Genomic DNA, 19,007 nt, shown 5'->3' on the forward strand with positions numbered 1-19,007 from the left:
GGAACTCATTTTCTGTAAATGGCGGGTGGGGGGGGGGGGGGGGGTTCTGGATGATAGCTGGGAAAGCTGTGTGGGTGTACTTAGAGGAAGAGCGGGATGGAGGAAGATAGTTTGGTAGGATGGAGGGAGTAGAGGAGGCGAGAGTGCTCGTCTCCCAGACAATACTCTAGTCGTTTAACTCTACACCCCTCTACGGCTCCCCGTCGCTCTCTGTCACTTGTCAAATCAAGCCTTAGCCATTCTTGTCTGAGCAGCCATTTCTCCGTCTGTTCTACTGTCCTCAGATCGCCCATCACAGACACAATTCCCTTGACAACTCTCTTCAATCAGATAGGAAGAAACTTCAGCAGTAGCTGCATCTGGCTGGGAGTAAGCCGAGTGTTTGTCAAACGCATCTCACAAGTTCCCGACAAAACACAACGTAGTTTGATCTTTATATCAGGCCTGCAATGCGACCAGCTTGAAAATACACATTTTCAAAACGCTAACATTTACCACTGACCAGCAACCCTCTGGTTAGCTAGAAGTCACGTCGTCTCCCCTACCTGAGCAGCATACTACATCGGGCCCCTGAAGTTGTAAGCAAAGACAACGTGACCATATACCTCGCATGGCAACAAATCGATCCGTAACAACAATGTCCATCTGCCAGCCCTGAATGGTCGAACAGCGTATTGATAGAGCCATTGGCCAGCGACCTATAGCTTTTACAGTGGCCTGAACACGACCCGCAATACGATGACATTATGAGAGAGAAAACATCAAATCAAATGGAAGTAGCACACCAGAATGAGGTCTGCAGAGTGTCAAGACTCATAAAGAATGTAGTTAATCAAGAGGAAAGGCCTCTGTTAACCACCTTGTTCACAGAATCACAGATAAGCAAGAGTCATTTCTTAAAAATATCGTCATCAGACAACTGTACTTGAAGGGTTCATTTAAACACAATTAAATCTACTTGACTGCCTTAAGTCAACCAATTTTAATTAGCCTCATCTTCGACAAACATGATTTATTTTTCATTATGAACAGGGTGGTTCAAGCCCTGGATGCTGATTGGCTGACAGCCGTGGTATATCGGACTCACACCACGGGTATGACGAGAATTACGTTGGTAACCAGTTTATAAAAGCAATAAGGCACCTCTGCGGGTTGTGGTATATGACCAATATACCACGGCTAAGGGCTACTACAGCCAGGCACTCTGCGTCATGCTTAAGAACAGCCCTTAGCTGTGGTATATTGGCCATAAACCAGACCCCCTCGGGCCTTATTGGTTCATTACCCAACTCATGTTTGTTTAATGTCATGATTATTCAATAGCCCGTAAAGAAACATTAAGATAGATTATAGTTTTAGTTGTTTTGAAAGGTTCCTGTTGGCAAGACTGTCTGTGTCCCAAATGGCACCCTATTCACTACATAGTGCACTACTTTTGACCTGAGCTCTGGTATATAAAAAAAAGTAGTGCACTATGTAGGGAACAGGGTGACTATTTCCGAGGCAGCCAATGTGAACTGTTCCATTGAGATGAACTGAGGACATGGAGTTGAGTTTCATCCTAGCTGGGTTGGTTGGCACCAGGCCATTCTCTGTGGGAAGGTGAACGGGGCCAACGTTTCCACAGGCAGAGCACTATACTGACGGGCACCCAGTGGGGGAGCTAAGAACACACTGGATGCCTATCAGTAGACCCAGCTCCAACACAGAAACGGAGCTCTATCAGTAGACCCAGCTCCAACACAGAAACAGAGCTCTATCAGTAGACCCAGCTCCAACACAGAAACGGAGCTCATTTCAATCACTACAAAGGGCTGCAGTTGTGTTGGTAATTATAACACCTCGGTGGTTAGAGATGATTATGTACTGCACAAACCTGATTACTTAGGATGGAACGAACGAACACACACACACACACACACACACACACACACACACCGCTTTATGAATGACTAAATAAACATAGAAAATAAGTAAGCTTACACTAGATAGGATTCAAATCAACTGGTGACTAAAGCTAATATTGTCTCTCAGGTTATTCCAGTGAAAACAAGGCACACCACCTGCCTTGGAGAAGGCATACGTGTCACTGGTTGAAGTAACCCTGGTAATAACCAATCAGAAAACAGATGGAGGTCCAGCCACACGCATACAGGGGTTGCCCTTGGAGGAAGCCAAGGTTGTAGCAGGTGGCTGGAGATGATTGGTTTATGTTCTGACATTTCTACTCATCCCCATTGGGGATGCAACCAATTCTATACAACAGGAACACAGCCGTCGGCAAGTTCACGTGTGTGTGGGTGCGTTCAAGGCGTGTGTGCGTTTAAGCGTATGTTTAAGCGTGTGTCCGCATTAGAAATCACGGTGTACAGTAAGCCTGATGGTATTTGAGTGTGAGGAATGCACAAAGCAGTAACACTCGCCTCCCACCTCACAGCAGTTCATCTGCCTCGATCTCAAAGAGAGATAACCCTCAATAACTATTCCAGCTATGCTCCTGTGATCTGGCTTTGTGTGTGTGGCGTGCGTGCGTGCGTGCGTGCAAAGCCAAAAAAGCTCTTTGTCTCACTACAGGCCTGACAACATTATTTCAGTGCTCTCAGTGCTCTGGGCCCAGAGAACAAAGAGAGCTGTAGTGGATTTAGAGTTCCCCCTTTAAACAGTGTCTCCGGGGTTATATTAATTGATCAATAGTTGGATTGATAGGGAAGAGTATGTGTCACTGTTAGCAGCAGAAGTCACCCTCAGGTTGCTCACTATTTATACATCGGGAGGCTCTAATCTTGGACGCTGATTGGTTAAAACCGCATTCCATCCGGTGTTAATTCCACAAGTTACCACCGGCTAAAGCTATAACGTGGAAATGCCTATTTACACTGTTCAATCTCACTGTCTCGTCAGCCCAGCCAGACAATTTATAAACTCGATCTCCACTGTAAAAAGCATCTAGACATGATCTCCCATTTCTTTCAGAATAGCAATAGGTTTTCAATAGCGGAGATCTGTATTTGAACTAGCTGTCTGTCTCTCTGACATTTGCAACATTGTTTCAATATTGACATTTGATCTCCAGCTGTCCCCCATAGTAATGAACATGTTGGCGGGGTCGGGAGTCAGGACAAGACAGACAGGCAGCTTCTCTCAGCCAGTCGAAATCATGAATCAGCATCATTTTTATAGACAAATACAAAGAAATGTCAACAGAGAACAGGTCAAACGAAACGTAGTGTTGGCTGTGTTGTTGGCTAGCTCCTCTGAACAAGTGTCCTGATGAGAGAGCACCTTTTCTATGCCAGGAAATTGTGCATCATTAGCTCATTGTTATGGATCTACCCAAATAAATGTCACTAGAAAACAGCTTAAACAAAGCAAATGCAGCTACTACGCTGTATTTCTCGATGCACTGTTTGACGTGACTGTAAGTTAACCGTAGTTGGCTAGCTAGCAAGGAAGGGATAATGCCAGCCAGTATGGCAATGGAACATTTACAACAAACAACTAGGTCTGTGTGTGTGTGTGTGTGTGTGTGTGTGTGTGTGTGTGTGTGTGTGTGCGCGCGCACTGGGAACAGGCAAACTGCAGGTTTTTTTAAATGCATTGTCTGTCAAGACCTCTGACAACTAGGCAAGGCAGTGGGAGAAATCCTCTTGGCTAGTTATCCTAATCTTTCAGTGCGACGTCTCATCTATCTTGTGCATTTCTGATACAGGCGTCTATTCTTCACTGATAACATTGGATGGCAAGGTTCCGTCTCATCACAACGTCTAGTTCCCATTGCCTAGTATCACTCTTGAGTGTCGGCCATTATCTTGCCCTTCCGCGCCATTGGAAATTATCTCCAATTCTCTGCGAGTATGAACATCTTAGTTTCCACCAACAGAGATTAATTCATTAGCCTAATAAGGGTGAGAGTTCTACCCTATTATTCCACAGTGAGAATTACCAGAGATCAGCTAATCCTAGCTGTTGTCCATCCAAGAAAACCCCTGCACTTCATATTTAATTAGTCCTTACCTCCTCCGACCTTGGAAAAAGACGCTTCAATGCCTGAACAAAAGCTGCTTCAATACCGGAATTTCTCCTGATCGATCACACCAGCTTTCCCTTGCCTGATAATGAATAGCCTAAGGGATGCCGTACAAAACAAACGTCTCCTGTATTAAACATACTGTTTACAAATCACCATCCTTGAGAAATCATTGCTAACTGGAGAGTGTAAGTGTGTGAGGTAGTCAAGCATTTAACAGTGTTTCATCCGCATTAATCACATGAGGTGAGACGCCTCTGTGGAGGCACCCCTAGAAAACAGCAGAAAACACACGCACACACACACACACACACACTACTTAACCCAATGTCGAGATTGCGTGTGCCGCGCCGCCTCTGTGCACCCCTAGGAAACAGCAGAGAGATGCCCTGTCTTACACACACGTATATACACACACACACACGCACACACACCCACCCACCCTCGTCCACCCACCTACACACTTAACCCAACTCACCGAGTGTGTCTTTGATGTTTTTCACCAGCGAGGCCTTCTTTAAGCTGTTTTTCCTCTCCACATAGTTAGAGGGGACGTAGCCGGTCCGGTTGGAGGTGTTCCTCACCTTCCACCACGTCTTGCTGTCATCCAGGAGCCACAGCCGCTCGTTTTTCCGGATGTCAAGTTCTTGTTCCTGCTGAGCCGAGTAGTCCCACTTGGCTATAACTATCACCTCCTCCGTCATTTTTCATGGAGTCCTTCTGGAACAGAGAGAGACACACAGAGAGACATACTGTTAGGGCAGGGTGGGGTTAACAGCAGGGCTGTGACGATGCCCTTATCGCAATATTCTTTACATGGCAAAAATGAAAAACACAAAAACTCTTTAAAAACGATGTAAAATATTGTGTGCAATAGCTAGGAAAACAAGGCCCTTTAAAAATGATGTAAAATATTGTGTGCTATAGCTAGGAAAACAAGGCCCTTTAAAAATGATGTAAAATATTGTGTGCTATAGCTAGGAAAACAAGGCCCTTTAAAAATGATGTAAAATATTGTGTGCTATAGCTAGGAAAACAAGGCCCTTTAAAAACGATGTAAAATATTGTGTGCTATAGCTAGGAAAACAAGGCCCTTTAAAAACGATGTAAAATATTGTGTGCTATAGCTAGGAAAACAAGGCCCTTTAAAAACGATGTAAAATATTGTGTGCTATAGCTAGGAAAACAAGGCCCTTTAAAAACGATGTAAAATATTGTGTGCTATAGCTAGGAAAACAAGGCCCTTTAAAAACTATGTAAAATATTGTGTGCTATAGCTAGGAAAACAAGGCCCTTTAAAAATGATGTAAAATATTGTGTGCTATAGCTAGGAAAACAAGGCCCTTTAAAAACGATGTAAAATATTGTGTGCTATAGCTAGGAAAACAAGGCCCTTTAAAAACGATGTAAAATATTGTGTGCTATAGCTAGGAAAACAAGGCCCTTTAAAAACGATGTAAAATATTGTGTGCTATAGCTAGGAAAACAAGTACATGCGACTCTGGATGATGACATGATGATGTTTGTTTACAATATTAGCTCTGTTTTCCTAAAGAAGTCAAATCCACTTTGTGTGTTGTTTCCTTGCCACGATACTAAGGAATTGTCCCTGCCCTAGTTAACAAGGCACTTAACACGCAAAAATGGCACACACAGACGAACACCAGCAATACACACACATGAATAAAATGATGAGGTGAGCCGTTTCCGTGCAACCCTAGAAAAACACGAGAGAGAGAGAGAGAGAGAGAGAATGTTTCTCACACACACGCACATTCACTCTGAAGCCATTCTCAGAGGGATGGTGCCATCCACCACTATGGTCTGTGTGTGTGTCTCAGACGGACTGTGTGCAGGCCTCGTCTTGGCACTCGCGTGTCTGTCACACAGCTGTTGTTGTAAGACATCTGGCAGAGCGGAGCCTCTCTGCCCTGTAATCCAGGTTGGCTGAGACCTACCATGTGTGTGTGTGTGTGGGTGTGTGTGTGTGTGTGTGTGCGTAAATGAGCATGTGTGACACTCAGGACTCGAGGTAAGTAATCAAAGGAACCACTAAGCTGGGAGTTCACGCTTTACTTCCAAACCACACGAGCCTCCTCTCCTTTTTACCAGCTTCTCTTATTCATCTTAAATGTACTGAATTATTCAGTGACACACTGAGCAGAGCACTGTTCTATGTTAAATGTGTCTATAAAACATGGCTTATGGAAAGAGAGAGAGAGAGGTAAGGCAGCCAGCACCTGCAGGCCTAATAAGGAATAAATCAAACAAATCCAGGAGATATCTAGTGCTGCTGCACACTGAGGGTAAACAACACAAGGACTGGTGTCTATTCATAGAGGGAGGGAGGGAGGGAGGGAGGGAGGGAGGGGGGGAGGGAGGGAGGGAGGGAGGGAGGGAGAGAGGGAGGGAGGGAGGGAGGGAGGGAGGGAGGGAGGGAGGGAGGGAGGGAGGGAGGGAGGGAGGGAGGGAGGGAGGGAGGGAGGGAGGGAGGGAGGGAGGGAGGGAGAAAAACAGAGTGAGATACCAAGATAGAGACATTAGGGACATGAGGGGAAGTAAAAGAGATGAAAGGGGGAGTAGAAAAGTGAGAGAAAGAGAGAGAATGAGAAAGCCAGAGAGAGGCGATATGACAATAGAAGTGCAATAGACAATATGGAGTGCTCTTTTACTGGATGGTGTCTCCAGCAAGACTGTGTGGTGTCTGAGAGATATTGCAGTGACAGGCCGTTTTTCCTTCCAGGGCCAGTCAGAGGTGCGCTCGCACATCGTCCTGACACCCTCCACGGGGATGAGGCTGTGAGCCAGCCGGCACCGGAGTCCCCAGCCCTCTCACCCATCACCCTCCGCGGGACGGCCTCTTGACAAGTCAGGGAGGGGGGACTGGGAGGTTCCAAGCGCCAAGCAAAAATTATAATGCACACACCTCAGAGCTGTCACACTAACCACTGGCCACTTCTCCGCCTGACTGAGACCGTCTTATTCACCGATCATACGGTCTTTCTTTTCAACGTGGAAGGACAGTTTCGCAGACCCAGATCAAACTCTTTGAATAAAAAGCACGCGCGCCTCGATTGAAAGTGCTCTTTAGTCTAAGAATAGGTTTAACCAGAAACAAGTATGTGGGGCTGCAAGGGCTGTCTCTTTACTGATTCGCTGTTATTTCTACAGCCCATTGAGATCGATATGACTCAGTAAGGCTACAAGTAAAGAACCTCAGTGACCCAGCAAGAGAAAGCCACTATTGTCTGAGAGTGTTGATGTCACACGACTGGAATTCTTTCCTCTCTCATCCATGAGCGTAGGGCAGGAAGAGCCTGATAAAGGCTGTCAGTCTACTCTCATCAACTGGCAGGGTTAAAAACACAAACAAGTACATTCTTTTCAAGCAAAAGTTGCTTTTGTGCACTAATGCTGAAAACAGATATGCAAATTGCAAAGCCATAAAACATATTAACCTCAACGCATATTAAACCATTTTGATTGATTATACAGTTTCAGTTAGTCAACTTGACTTCTGTCTGATTGTACCCTAAGCTCCTTTTCTTAACCCAAGCATTGGATGATTCCGTGGGAAAGTCAACCTAAGCATATACACTAAAGTTAGGCATTTCCAAACGAAACTACATTCACAATTATGCTTAAGGTCTATACGTTGCAGTTCACCATTTTTTTCATGTAGCAGTTTAAAGAGGAAATTGCATGAATTTTGACCATTACAGGGCCAACTCTCAAAAAATGTTTTTTACAACTTTCGTATTTCATGGCTTTAATAAAGGGCTCACAGAGCTTGTTTTTCCACCTCACAGCTGTCAGCCAGTGTTAGTTATGGATATGAGGTGTTCATGAAGCAATACAGAACAAATGTACGTGTCTTGAGTTGTGTTCGCGTGTTCTACTGTCTTGTAAATATATGACATTATCGCGATACTTAGGTGCCTATATGATATGTATTGCAAATCTCACAATTCTATATGTATTGCGAGTCGATACTGTGATTTGATTGCGATTCCACAGTCCAAACATATTGTTCACCATATGTCTGCTGCAGACAAACAAGAGACAGGTAATGTAACGGTCATGAGAAAACAAGTGTGGCTCTCTATTTAAAAAAAGAAGATGGAGAACAAGCTATGAAGGAAAAACATTGTGGTTCAGGTCCAGTCAACTAGCGCAAAAAATAATATTGCGATAGTCAAAACGATACAATATATCGTCAAAAATATTCTCGATATGTAAGTGCATCAATTTCCCCCATCACTATTGATGTGATATCTTAACTTCCGAAGCTTTGGCATTCACCAGATTTAGTGTGCTGGTTCTGAGAAGTAGTCTTTAGACTTTTCCTGAAGCAATTGTTGAATTCTTGAAATTGTTGATATCTTGAAAATGTATGTGTTCTAGCTAAGATTCTCTTGCCAAATATAATATATGCTGAAGTGCATTTCTCCTACTTGGCAGTACTGTTTTTTAGACAGAAAGATGAGAAGAGTATTTATCAACAATCTGTTAAAAGCCCTGGAGTGACTTTTCAAATGAAAGCACCCCAAAATATAAAGACTTCATTCAGTGTCCAGAAAAGTGGATACAAATCATATTGATAAAGAGAAAAAAAGATCATGTATTAGGTTGTGGTGCCTGGCCTTGTACACTATATTCAGACTGCCTGTAATTATACAATCATGATGTACTATGCCTACTGCTGATTTTTTTTAACCTCAAAATGACAAACGCGTTAAGATAGATTTTGAGCCAAGAAATCATTAAGATTTGATTGTCTATATAAGAGTTCCATAATGGCGGGCGTAACATCCCTAACGGAGGGCGTAACATCCATAACGGCGGGTGTAACGGAGGGTGTAACATCCATAACGGAGGGCGTAACATCCATAACGGAGGGCGTAACATCCATAACGGAGGGCGTAACATCCCTAACGGAGGGTGTAACATCCCTAACGGCGGGTGTAACATTCATAACGGAGGGCGTAACATCCATAACGGCAGGCGTAACATCCCTAACGGAGGGCGTAACATCCATAACGGAGGGCGTAACATCCATAACGGAGGGCGTAACATCCATAACGGAGGGCGTAACATCCCTAACGGAGGGTGTAACATTACTAACGGAGGGCGTAACATCCCTAACGGAGGGCGTAACATCCATAACGGCGGGCGTAACATCCATAACGGCGTGCGCAACATCCATAACGGAGGGCGTAACATCCCTAACGGAGGGCGTAACATCCATAACGGTTGAAGTAACATCTATAACGGAGGACGTAACAACCTTAACGGAGGGCGTAACATCCCCAATGGAGGGAGTAACATCCCTAACAGAGTGCGTAACATCCATAACGGCGGGCGTAACATCCCTAACGGCGGGCGTAACATTAATAATGGTGGGCGTACCATCCATAACGGAGAGCGTAACATCCATAACGGCGGGCGTAACATCCCTAACGGAGGGTGTAACATCCATAACGGAGGGCGTAACATCCATAACGGAGGGCGTAACATCCATAACGGAGGGCGTAACATCCCTAACGGAGGGTATAACATCCCTAACGGCGGGCGTAACATTCATAACGGAGGGCGTAACATCCATAACGGCGGGCGTAACATCCCTAACGGCGGGCGTAACATTAATAACGGCGGGCGTAACATCAATAGCGGCGGGCGTAACATCCATAACGGAGGGCGTAACATCCATAACGGAGAGCGTAACATCCATAACGGCGGGCGTAACATCCATAACGGAGGGCGTAACATCCATAACGGAGGGCGTAACATCCATAACGGCGGGCGTAACATCCCTAACGGCGGGCGTAACATCCCTAACGGAGGGCGTAACATCCATAACGGTGGAAGTAACATCTATAACGGAGGGCGTAACATCCCTAACGGAGGGCATAACATCCCTAACGGAGGGCGTAACATCCCCAATGGAGGGCGTAACATCCCTAACGGAGTGCGTAACATCCATAACGGCGGGCGTAACATCCCTAACGGCGGGCGTAACATTAATAACGGCGGGCGTACCATCCATAACGGAGAGCGTAACATCCATAACGGCAGGCGTAACATCCCTAACGGAGGGCGTAACATCCATAACGGAGGGCGTAACATCCATAACGGAGGGCGTAACATCCATACCGGAGGGCGTAACATCCCTAACGGAGGGTGTAACATTACTAACGGAGGGCGTAACATCCCTAACGGCGGGCGTAACATCCATAACGGCGGGCGTAACATCCATAACGGCGGGCGTAACATCCCTAACGGAGGGTGTAACATCCATAACGGAGGGCGTAACATCCATAACGGAGGGCGTAACATCCATAACGGAGGGCGTAACATCCCTAACGGAGGGCGTAACATCCCTAACGGAGGGTGTAACATCCCTAACGGCGGGCGTAACATTCATAACGGAGGGCGTAACATCCATAACGGCGGGCGTAACATCCCTAACGAAGGGCGTAACATTAATAATGGCGGGCGTAACATCAATAGCGGCGGGCGTAACATCCATAACGGAGGGCGTAACATCCATAACGGAGAGCGTAACATCCATAACGGCGGGCGTAACATCCATAACGGAGGGCGTAACATCCATAACGGAGGGCGTAACATCCATAACGGCGGGCGTAACATCCCTAACGGCGGGCGTAACATCCCTAACGGAGGGCGTAACATCCATAACGGTGGAAGTAACATCTATAACGGAGGGCGTAACATCCCTAACGGAGGGCGTAACATCCCTAACGGAGGGCGTAACATCCCCAATGGAGGGCGTAACATCCCTAACGGAGGGCGTAACATCCCTAACGGAGGGCGTAACATCCCTAACGGAGGGTGTAACATCCCTAACGGCGGGCGTAACATTAATAACGGCGGGCGTAACATCAATAGCGGCGGGCGTAACATCCCTAACGGAGGGCGTAACATCCCTAACGGAGGGCGTAACATCCATAACGCAGGGCGTAACATCCCTAACGAAGGGCGTAACATCCCTAACGGAGAGCGTAACATCCATAATCGAGGGTATAACATCCATAACGGCGGACGTAACATCCATAACGGAGGGCGTAACATCCATAACGGCGGGCGTAACATCCATAACGGAGGGCGTAACATCCCTAACACAGGGCGTAACATCCATAACGGAGGGCGTAACATCCATAACGGAGGGCTTAACATCCATAACGGAGGGAGTAACATCCATAACGGCGGACGTGACATCCATAACGGAGGGCGTAACATCCATAACGGAGGGCGTAACATCCATAACGGAGGGCGTAACATCCCTAATGGAGGGCGTAACATCCATAACGGAGGGCGTAACATCCCTAACGGAGGGCGTAACATCCATAACGGAGGGAGTAACATCCATAACGGCGGACGTGACATCCATAACGGAGGGCGTAACATCCATAACGGAGGGCGTAACATCCATAACGGAGGGCGTAACATCCCTAATGGAGGGTGTAACATCCATAACGGAGGGCGTAACATCCATAACGGAGGGCGTAACATCCATAACGGAGAGCGTAACATCCATAACGGCGGGCGTAATATCCCTAACGGAGGATGTAACATCTATAACGGCGGGCGTAACATCCCTAACGGCGGGCGTAACATCCATAACGGAGGGCGTAACATCTCTAACGGCGTGCGTAACATCCATAACGGAGGGCGTAACATCCATTGCGGTCGTTTTTCCTCTCTAAAGTAATCATGTAAATGACAATCTTTTCAAAATGATCGTTATCGATAGCAATGGCTATCCATGTTTTGACCTGAGACGTACAAACTCCGCTAGGTTGTCGTCTTGTTCCATCACCACTCTGCTCTGTCTGCTCACACCCTGTTCAGCTCGGTGTGCAGTGGAAACGCCAGCATGGTGCCGTGGTAAGTTCTTCAAGAGATGTAATATTTCATAAAAGGGAAATAGAACATTGTAACCGTAAATAGAACATTGTAACCGTAAATAGAACATTGTAACCGTAAATAGAGCATTGCTCACACCTTAAATCAGTCAAAACAGTTATGGTAGAGTATAGGAATCTGACAACATGGAGAAATAACTATAATGCATTTTCTTCTCAGAAGATGGAGGAGACAAGCTGTCCGAGGCTTATTCAGGAGGGTTTGGAAGATCGCGACCTGCTCTGGCATCTCAGGAGAGAACTGAGACAGAAGGTCAAGATCTCAGCCTCATCTAAACACATACACACACACACACACACACACACACACACACACACACACACACACAAAATCACTTTCTTATTGTGCATCTTGTGTATATTGTGCATTTCCACAAATATAATACTGAACTGAGAGGAAGGATAAGAAGGTATTATTTAAAGTTATTATTAAAGTCTTTAATAGATCATTAGGGCACAAAGCATGTATTAACCAATAACAGAGAGTGATTATGGTCAGGAGAGCAGGGATTACCCTAGAGGGGATAGGATCAGGAGGCTGGGGAGGACGTGGACCAGTTTTCAGTGTAATTGCATAAATGTGCAGCAGGGTCGGAGCTGCCTGTAGAGAGAGATTCCTAACGAGTTTAACCAGGCCCAATTTAGCCAATTCCTTCATCTCCATCTCACCTAGCTCTGTAATCCAATTTGAGGATCCTTTTCATTCGTCTGAGAACCAGGAGAGAAGGGGAGGAGAGGGGAGACTAAGAGAAAGATGGGGGGGTGAGAGAGAGGGTTGGGGTGAGTAATACAAAGGGAGCGAGAAAGAGAGGGGGCAGAAAGACAGAGGGAGAAAGAAAGAGTGATGTATTTCATTAGAGAAAGGAGGACAGGACCAGGAGAGAGACTGGAAGAGAGGTTCGTCACCATGCCACTGTATGACTCAGTGTGAGAGCAGCAGAGTGCTATAAAGACAACCACCTCAAACAGGAAACCTGTAGACCCAGACGGGGATGCAGTGCAGAGCTTCCAGTCCCGACCTGATTAGAGTCTGTAGGAGCAGGCAGTGCAGAGCTTCCAGTCCCAACTGGATTAGAGGCTGTAGGAGCAGGCAGTGCAGAGCTTCCAGTCCCGACTGGATTAGAGGCTTTGGAGCAGGCAGTGCAGAGCTTCCAATCCCGACTGGATTAGAGGCTATAGGAGCAGGCAATGCAGAGTTTCCAGTCCCGACTGGATTAGAGGCTATAGGAGCAGGCAGTGCAGAGCTTCCAGTCCCGACTGGATTAGAGGTTATACAAGCAGGCAGGGCTCACAGACGCCCAGTAAGGCACAGAGGCTCAGGACAGTTCCCAGTGCCAGCTGTGCTCTCTGCTCCCCCTTCAACCCCCCCTGCTGGCTGGGTGGCATGTCTCAGCTCACCTAGGCCTAACCAGCCCTGACAGCAGGGACCACTGCCAGGGTACCATGTCATGCCATGCCAAGGGGAGGGCATGTGAGAAGTGTGGAACTAATAGACTAATTTTGTGTGTGTGTGTGTGTGTGTGTGTGTGTGTGTCAGTGTTTCTGTAAACCTGTAATAGCAAAAAAATACAAAAGCTGATTTTTGGCACAAGCCAATTGTCCAGGAGAAGAAGAAAAAATCCCATTGTGAAAGAATGTTTTCTATCCTATTGATTGATGGAAATACCAGTCGATGTAAATACATTTGACTGGTCATGCTTAATGGTCTATAGGTTCATTAGCATAATTTAGTGGTATTAAATTGGTGCGCGTGTACAGTATATTCGTTACGTTTCCCATTTATTTAATGCGTACAGATACAGAGTCTTTGAGCGGGAAATCTGTCAGACAGTGCGAGGCATCGGAGGGCAGGCTTCTTCAGCACGTCACACACCACTTTGCAATGAACTGGAGGGAGTATGCATTTTGAAAACATATTCTTTATTGTTTGAAACCTGAACGTTCTCCTACATATTATGAGGCATGCCTTACCTTGCTTTAAAGTAGCCTAGCCAAAAATCTGACCATATCCGTGGAGGCAATTATTTTATATCAACTTTATTCCATTATCCAGTAGGCAAAGGCACAATCCTAGTTATATTAGCAACCCATGCTAGTTGTTGCACACCAGATCTCCCCTCTTTCGAACGGATATTTTCATCTCGGTCACTTGACACTGCTTGCACGTGCGGTGCGCTTCTGACAATGGTGTTTTCCAGCTAAATATTATGCTTTGTGCGCATTGCTGCGCGTATAATGTATATAAATAATAGTTCATCGCCATTTTAAGCTAAACGTTCTGATCTGTTGCATTTATGTCGCCTGGTTGTATGACTTTGGAATCTATCATCCTACAACTGTCCCAGAGTCTGTTTGGAATAGGCCATTTCTCTCTCAACAAACTGACCAATAGAATACGTCAATTTTCCTACTATGGGGGATAGTAGATTAAAATAGGCTTGTGATTTTGCAGTTTGTTACTCATCTCGTTGGCTGAGGAAAAGTAACTGTGTGGACAATTATTCTACTTCAAAGTGCACATCAGAATTTGGTAAGGAGGACCGCACATTGTTGAATCCTATAGACTCGCAGGTTCTGTTAATGTGAATTACAATAATCTCAATGTGATTCTGAGCACCGTGGGTGGACGCCCTAATCAGATTACGCACCCAATGCATATGAGTCCGGTAATCCGGCCACATTTTCCTAACTGAAAACCCTGTTGTGTGTGACAGGAGACAGGTAGTCCCCTAGGGTCCACTCTTCCTCAACCACTACATGAACTACTCTCATCCTCTGATCTCTAATAGGTATCCTACAGCAACCATGTCTGATGGGACACCAGAGTTGAAGTAGAGACTTCAAGCACACCATTACCCATCATACAGTTAGTTATACAGACATGTTTAACCTATTTGAAACATCTGCTATTGAGCCACCCATCAACCCCTGCAGACAGCCTAGAAGTCAGCTAAGCTTCTCTGGGCCTCTCTCAACACAAGGATGAATAACTCATGTCCTTGAGGGCCAGAGTCTGCTACCTTTCCTTATTGCCTTTGAATGAGTGCTACATTTACACTTTGCCTGGGAGCAACAAAAAAACAGGATTGTGGTCCTGGAGGACCGGAGTCTGTTGCTGTGCCTCTGTCTGAACAAACACTGGGCCTACAGCTAGTCTACACAGACCAGCAGAACAGAAGGATGAGACATGCAGAGCCAGAGCTGAACACAGCAGTAGCCCGAAAGGCGGCTTCCATTTTTATTACAGCAACATAATACTCAGAGCATGGTGTTCAGCAGCCAAAAAACACTGCACTGGGGGGGCAAAGAGAGGGAGCATTCTACATCTGGAAAAGCGAGGGGGGGGGGGGGGGGGGGGTGATAGAAAGAGGAAAAGAAGAATTGAGAAAATTATCCTCCATCCATAAATGTCCATTGAGCATGAGGGAAATGACATTTAGACAGGCTGAGTGTGCTGATGCCCAGACAGACAGAGTAATCCCCATCGTCATCATCGTAATAATAAATGCCCTTGGATATGTCAGCCTGGGATGTGATGAATTCATTTCGGCTCTGCTGTCCAGACCAGTCCAGAATCCCGTTGAGGGGCTGATGTGTAGTTGTGTATCACTAATATAAAGACGCAGATGGTTAAGCTAGCAGAATGTGTGTAGATTACAAAATCAACACATCTGACACAACAGTTGAAGTCGGAAGTTTACACACACCTTAGCCAAATACATTTAAACTCAGTTTTTCACAATTCCTGACATTTAATCCAAGGAAAAAATCCCAGTTAGGATCACCACTTTATTTTAAGAATGTGAAATGTCAGAATAATAGTAGAGAGAATTATTTATTTTAGATTTTATTTATTTCATCACATTCCCAGTGGGTCAGAAGTTTACATACACTCAATTAGTATTTGGTAGCATTGCCTTTAAAATTGTTTAACTTGGGTCAAATGTTTTGGGAAGCCTTCCACAAGCTTAAATTGGGTTAATTTTGGCCCATTCCTCCTGACAGAGCTGGTGTAACTGAGTCAGGTTTGTTTGGGCTCCTTGCTCGCACACGCTTTTCCAGTTCTGCCCACAAATGTTCTATAGGATTAAGGTCAGTGCTTTGTGATGGCCACTCCAATACCTTGATTTTGTTGTCCTTGAGCTAAGTATGCTTGGGGTCATTGTCCATTTGGAAGACCCATTTGCGACCAAGCTTTAACTTCCTGACTGATGTCTTGAGATGTTGCTTCAATATATCCGCATAATTATCCTCCCTCATGATTCCATCTATTTTGTGAAGTGCACCAATCCCTCCTACAGCAAAGCACCCCCACAACATGATGCGGCCACCCCCTGTGCTTCAAGGTTGGGATGGTGTTCTTCGGCTTGCAAGCCTCCCCCTTTTTCCTCCAAACCTAATGATGGTCATTATGGCAAAACAGTTCTATTTTTGTTTCATCAGACCAGAGGACATTTCTCCAAAAAGTCAGATTTTTGTCCCCATGTGCAGTTGCAAACCATAGTCTGGCTTTTTTGTGCCGGTTTTACAGCAGTGGCTTCTTCCTTGCTGAGCGGCCTTTCAGGTTACGTCATTATAGGACTCGTTTTACTGTGGATATACTGTAGATACTTTTGTACCCGTTTCCTCCAGCATCTTCAGAAGGTCCTTTGCTGTTGTTCTGGGATTGATTTGTACTTTTCGCACCAAAGTACGTTCATCTCTAGGTGACAGAACGCGTTTCCTTCCTGAGCGGTATGACGGCTGCGTGGTCCCATGGTGTTTATATTTGCGTACTATTGTTTGTACAGATGAAGGTGTTACCTTCAGTTGTTTGGAATTTGCTCCCAAGGATGAACCAGACTTGTGGAGGTCTACAATTTATTTCTGAGGTCCTGGCTGATGTCTTTTGATTTTCCCATGATGTCAAACAAAGAGGCACTGAGTTTGAAGGAAGGCCTTGAAATACATCCACAGGTACACATCCAATTGACTCAAATGATGTCAATTAGCCTATCAGAAGCTTCTAAAGCCATGACATCAATTTCTGGAATTTTCCAAGCTGTTTAAAGGCACAGTCAACTTAATGTATGTAAACATATGACCCACTGGAATTGTGATACAGTGAATTATAAGTGAAATAATCTGTCTGTAAACAATTGTTGGAAAAATTATTTGTGTCATGCACAAAGTAGATGTCCTAACCGACTTGTCCAAACTATAGTTTGTTAACAAGACATTTGTGGAGTGGTTGAAAAATGAGTTTTACATAAACTTCCGACTTCAACTGTACATCCCTCCAATTTGAAAAATAAAGATGAAGGCCTACAAATTATCAAAATGTTGCTTCTTCAAGGCAAAGGGGGAGGGGACGACAACCCTACGTGAGTGGAATCAGCTGCTAGCCTACAAGTAAACTACCATTTACACAAACAGAACTTGGACCGTACCCAAAACTGTCTCGATAAAAGGTTTGCTGATTTGGCTTTAAGTCTGCGTATTCTTGCTGTGCAGGCCACAGTAGTAGAATGGTGTGCACTAGCTTGTGGCTCCCCAGTCTAGGAGAGATACAGAGAGCCGGGTTTAGCCATGCTCTGGTTCACAGAGGAGCAGAGAGACTGGTCCACTCTGGTGTGCTGCTGCTGTAGGCTTAATTGTAGGTATGAGGGGTAAGTGTGTGCAGACTGTGATGTTCAGCACATGAATACGGTTGTTGGCATGAGTGTCAACAGACAAAATAAGTACTCTGGGAAGAGCCCCGAGTCAGACCTACATCAGCACTCATGTAGGCAAGTCCACTAAAAACATACCCTCACATCCCGAAGTACCGTACTCTAGGGACATACCTGCTAACGTAGGGAAGGCTAGTCTTGGACACGCACATGGACACGCACATGGACACACACATGGACACACACACACACACATAGATACAGGCACTGGTGGAGGTGTTGAGTGGTTCATTACTTTGTGCAGATGGGTCTGCTGCTCTCTGAGCCAGAGACTACTCCACCACTGAGAGACTCAGTGAAGCATTAGACCTTATTGGACAGGGAAACGCATTCTCCATTGTTCTCACATGGTTGAGGTTGAAACACTATAGGCTCTTCTGGATTGATGTCATACTACAGATTTAAAAATGGTTGTTTTATATTCGACATTCATGTGAACACCAATTTAAGTGCAGGCTATTTCTGTGCTGGCTTACAGTGACTGAACTGGGAACCGTCCCTATACTCACTGCTGCACCATGTGCTCTGCTCCCAAACTGCACTTCTCTAAGAGAGGCAGATGAGCGGTTGTGTTCAGACTCAGAGCAGTTTTGACCTGGTAAAATCACTACATTTCCCCATGCAGTTGAGACCCGGAGACCAGCCAGTTTTAAAGAATAAGGAATAAGTAATGTGATGATACAACAGTATTCAGTTCCACTCAGCCCACAGTACCATGCTGAATGGCTTTTTGAAAAAGGTCAACGTTTTTAATACAGCTCCTCTCTTTCTCTCTCCCTCCCTCTCCTCACCGCGCAGCAATTTCTTAATTGAAGTGAGGTTCGGTTTGGCTTTTATAACCCATAAATGTCTCTGAGCGCTCCCATTTGCCTTACTCAGTTGTAGCCTATTAAAGATATGGATCTCACTACCAGCTGTAATGGGAAGGTATTATCTGTTCTCGGTTCACGCCGACTCTCTTTGAAATTCTAAAGCCTGTCCTTGAATAAGAGGAAGGCCAAAGACTGCAAATTAACAAATGATGTATGGTTTGATTCTAATGGTTATTTTTGTATTAATCATTTTCCTTTAGGGGCTACATTGTGGTGTTTTGTAATATTAGTTTGTCGAGGCTGTTTGATCAGACACAGCCAACATATCTCAACACTAGGCTAGTTCAAGAGGATTTTTTATTTTTTATTTAACTCGGCAATCGAACCAGGGTCTGTAGTGACACCTTTAGCACTGAGTTGCAGTGCCTTAGATCGCTGCGCCCCTCGCAGACTGACAACTGTTTTTGTTGCTGTTTAGTAACCCTGTCTATCTGTTGGTGCCTGCCTGGTT

The 19,007-nt window shown here is 45.4% G+C and overlaps 1 protein-coding gene across 3 annotated transcripts in view; it reads right to left on the reverse strand.

The window, feature by feature from the left end:
- LOC110527469 (cytoplasmic protein NCK2) overlaps positions 1-19,007 on the reverse strand; it is a 56,832-nt gene that overhangs the window by 6,685 nt on the left and 31,140 nt on the right. For 2 of the 3 annotated variants that reach the window (XM_021608747.2, XM_021608750.2), the window contains one exon: positions 4,506-4,747. In XM_021608747.2, the coding sequence (XP_021464422.1) occupies positions 4,506-4,731 (226 nt within the window). In that variant the 5' untranslated portion in view covers positions 4,732-4,747. The remainder of the gene's footprint in view (positions 1-4,505; positions 4,748-19,007) is intronic. The other variant, XM_021608749.2, reaches the window with a different exon arrangement.

This window comes from Oncorhynchus mykiss, chromosome 7, assembly GCF_013265735.2.
Source record: "Oncorhynchus mykiss isolate Arlee chromosome 7, USDA_OmykA_1.1, whole genome shotgun sequence".
Lineage (NCBI taxonomy): Eukaryota > Metazoa > Chordata > Actinopteri > Salmoniformes > Salmonidae > Oncorhynchus > Oncorhynchus mykiss.